Here is a 3,553-nt window from a genome sequence, read left to right as displayed (position 1 = left end):
CTCCCTCTCCCCCTCCCCCTCCCTCTCCCCCTCCCCCTCCCTCTCCCCCTCCCCCTCCCCCTCCCCCTCCCCCTCCCTCTCCCCCTCCGTTTCCCCCTCCCTCTCCCCCTCCCCCTCCCTCTCCCCCTCCCTCTCTCCTCTCTCCTCCCCCAGATGAGGAGCTGGCAGACTGTCCTGATGCTGACCTCTTCTCTGAGGCCAGCAGCGTGATGACAGGAAGTCATGCCGGCTCCAAATACTCCCACAGCAACTCCAGGATCTCCTCGTGAGTCAGATCGCACCACTGGTCACATCTGACTCTTTATTCATTCAGCGATACCTCCAGTCACCTCCTTCCTCTCCCTGTGCTCTGAGATAAAGACCATGACTGGGGGTCGTTTACGCACTACTCCTCATGACATTTTATTTATTTAGCAGACGCTTTTATCCAAAGCGTATTTGAGTGACAGGAAATGACCTCATCACCAGCTCACTTCCACAGGAGGTCGTCTAAGAACCGCAGGAAGGCGGAGCGTAAGAAGCTGAGTCTGAAGGAAGGGAGCCCCCTGGAGGACGTGGCGTTGCTGCACGCCCTGGCAGAGAGCCTCCACACGGTGGACAAGATGAGAGGTGAGGCTCCTGCTGTGGGCTCTCCTCTCTCCTGCTGTGGGCTCTCCTCTCTCCTGCTGTGGGCTCTCCTCTCTCCTGCTGTGGGCTCTCCTCTCTCCTGCTGTGGGCTCTCCTCTCTCCTGCTGTGGGCTCTCCTCTCTCCTGCTGTGGGCTCTCCTCTCTCCTGCTGTGGGCTCTGCTCTCTCCTGCTGTGGGCTCTGCTCTCTCCTGCTGTGGGCTCTGCTCTCTCCTGCTGTGGGCTCTGCTCTCTCCTGCTGTGGGCTCTCCTCTCTCCTGCTGTGGGCTCTGCTCTCTCCTGCTCTCCTGTTCTGTTCTCTCCTGTTCTCCTCTCTCCGTACAGGGACATTCCCCCGAGGCAAGTAGGGTGAAGTGCCTTGCCCAAGGACACAACGTCATTTGGCACGGCCGGGAATCGAACTGGCAACCTTCAGATCACTAGCCCGATTCCCTAACCGCTCAGCCACCTGACTCCTTTGTTCCACCAGCCACCAGACTCTCCTGTTCTCCTCTCTCCTGTTCTCTTCTCTCCTGTTCTCCTCTCATGTTCTCCTCTCTCATGTTCTCCTCTCTCCTGTTCTCTTCTCTCCTGGGCTCCTCTCTCCTGTTCTCCTGCTCTCCTGTTCTCTTCTCTCCTGTTCTTCTCTCCTGTTCTCCTCTCTCCTGTTCTTCTCTCCTGTTCTCCTCTCTCATGTTCTCCTCTCTCATGTTCTCCTCTCATGTTCTCCTCTCTCCTGTTCTCCTGCTGTTGTCTCTCCCTCAGAGTCACAGTGTTGTGTTTCTGCTTTCTCTCATGAGGTCATCTCACTCATATTCTAACCCACATTCTCTCATATTTAGAATGGGGTAGATGTAGAATATATATATATATATATATATATATGTATATATATATATATATATATATATATATATATATATATATGTAGAAATATCCATGATTTAAAAAAAAATATATATTTTTTTTAATCATGGATATTTCTTCATCCTTCTCCCCCTCCTCCAGAGGAGATCCACAGCCTGCTGAAGGCGCTGGTGCTGTTCCAGTGTGATGGGCAGGCTGGGAGGCTGCAGCAGGCCTACGGAGACACACTGCAGCTGATGGAGACGGCCCTGCCTGAGGTCTGGCAGGAGGGCCAGCAGAGCCACGCTCCGGTACCACACACACACACACACACACACACACACACACACACACACACACACACACACACACACACACATGCAGTCCACACACACATAACACACATACCACAGACTCAAGCATGTGCGCGCGCACGCACACACACACACACTAAGAGTGTTTCTGTTTCAGGTGACGGGTCCAAACTCGACAGCAAACAGCATCATGGCATCTTTTCAACAACCGAGACCAGTAGCACCCCAGCAAGGTTGGTTTCTGCTGATGTTAGATAGAAACATACATATACAGTCTTCCTGTCCGTTTGTAATATTAGGCTTCTCCCTTTCTCTCCCTCTTTGTCTCTCCCTCTTTGTCTCTCCCTCTTTGTCTCTCTCCCTCTCCCTCTCCCTCTTTGTCTCTCTCTCTCTCCCTCTCCCTCTTTGTCTCTCTCCCTCTCCCTCTCCCTCTTTGTCTCTCTCCCTCTCCCTCTTTGTCTCTCTCCCTCTCCCTCTCCCTTTGTCTCTCTCCCTCTCCCTCTTTGTCTCTCTCCCTCTCCCTCTTTGTCTCTCTCCCTCTCCCTCTTTGTCTCTCTCCCTCTCCCTCTTTGTCTCTCTCCCTCTCCCTCTTTGTCTCTCTCCCTCTCCCTCTTTGTCTCTCTCTCTCCAGAAGCAGAGACTATGGCTCCCCCAAAGATGAGAAATGGTGTCAAGTGGAAGCTGACAATTCTGAAATAACATGTATTCATTATTTGTTTATTTTATTTTTGGGGGGGTCGACGGAATTCTTAAGATGAAATGTAAAAATAAATATATTAAAGGGTGTTGTGCAGTGTGTCTTCAGTTAGGGTTAGATTGATAGACCGTTTAGTTTCTGATGAATTTAACCCAACAAACCCTCGGGCCTTTTCGTGTGGTTCTCTCACCCGTCCAACAGAATCCGCGAGGGCGTCTTCTCTCCTGCGAACGCTGGTTTCAAATAACCTCCATCAACGTCCGGCCATTTCTACATCAAGTGCGCGATGTTCCTCAATATCTTTCATTATCGATTATTTTGCCCCGCATATTTTCGTAGTGTTGCAGTACTCAACAGGATCCACTAGATGGCGCCAGTGGCCAGTTGTTAAATAAGAGCTCTTCAAGGTGGAGTAGAATCTGTTGTTTGAATTTGCAGTGTTCAGATGTCTTGTGCACAACCGATACTGACAAGGTTGGAAAAAGTAAAAGTTTGTTTGGGTTTTAACAGAAAGTGTGGCCTGTCCCCAAAAAATATGTATGTATATATGCTATATACATATATATTCTACTTTTTAGAAAGGCAAGGTTGCACTGCAAGTTTATGTATTTCTGAACAAAATTGTTACGTACTGTGTGCGTTTACTGTATAAGGTCAACGAATTTGGTAGCAACCTTCCTGGAGTCCAATCAAACAGGATTAAAAATAAGGATTAAGGAGGTTCCAGATTAACCACAGCAATGTCGTTCACAACCTGCGAACGGTCAAATGAACACCAACATCCGTGACATCGATACAATACGTCTCGTTTCAATCCCCTCTTATCATTTAGTTTCACTCGGAAAACCCTTAAGAAGGAAATTATGAAACTACATAATGCATGGACGTTTTGTTAAGACGATGTTCATTCGAGTGAACGCGTGGGTAACCTTGTGTGCTGTCAAACTGTTAAGTTATGCATGCCTTTCAAATGAGTCACAGCATGTTTCTAAGTGGACATCCCCTCATCCATTCCGCTCCACGTCTTGTCCTCTGGGAGCAGAAGGACAGCCCACATGCAGGTATTGAGAAGTACTTCATCTTGTATTTTGA

The 3,553-nt window shown here is 49.2% G+C and overlaps 1 protein-coding gene across 2 annotated transcripts in view; it reads left to right on the top strand.

Moving 5' to 3' along the window:
* elp1 (elongator acetyltransferase complex subunit 1) overlaps positions 1 to 2,985 on the top strand; it is a 14,550-nt gene extending 11,565 nt beyond the window's left edge. Inside the window, exons 32-36 of one of the 2 annotated variants that reach the window (XM_062476557.1) lie at positions 154 to 265; positions 482 to 609; positions 1,613 to 1,761; positions 1,922 to 1,997; positions 2,399 to 2,985. In XM_062476557.1, the coding sequence (XP_062332541.1) occupies positions 154 to 265; positions 482 to 609; positions 1,613 to 1,761; positions 1,922 to 1,997; positions 2,399 to 2,463 (530 nt within the window). In that variant the 3' untranslated portion in view covers positions 2,464 to 2,985. Of the gene's footprint in view, positions 1 to 153; positions 266 to 481; positions 610 to 1,612; positions 1,762 to 1,921; positions 1,998 to 2,395 lie in introns of both variants that reach the window. The other variant, XM_062476556.1, reaches the window with a different exon arrangement.
* The last annotated feature ends 568 nt before the right edge of the window (positions 2,986 to 3,553 follow it).

This window comes from Osmerus eperlanus, chromosome 13 (assembly GCF_963692335.1).
Source record: "Osmerus eperlanus chromosome 13, fOsmEpe2.1, whole genome shotgun sequence".
Classification (NCBI taxonomy): domain Eukaryota; kingdom Metazoa; phylum Chordata; class Actinopteri; order Osmeriformes; family Osmeridae; genus Osmerus; species Osmerus eperlanus.
The sequence above is the reverse complement of the archived record's forward strand: the minus strand, read 5'-3'. Positions and strand labels throughout refer to the sequence as shown.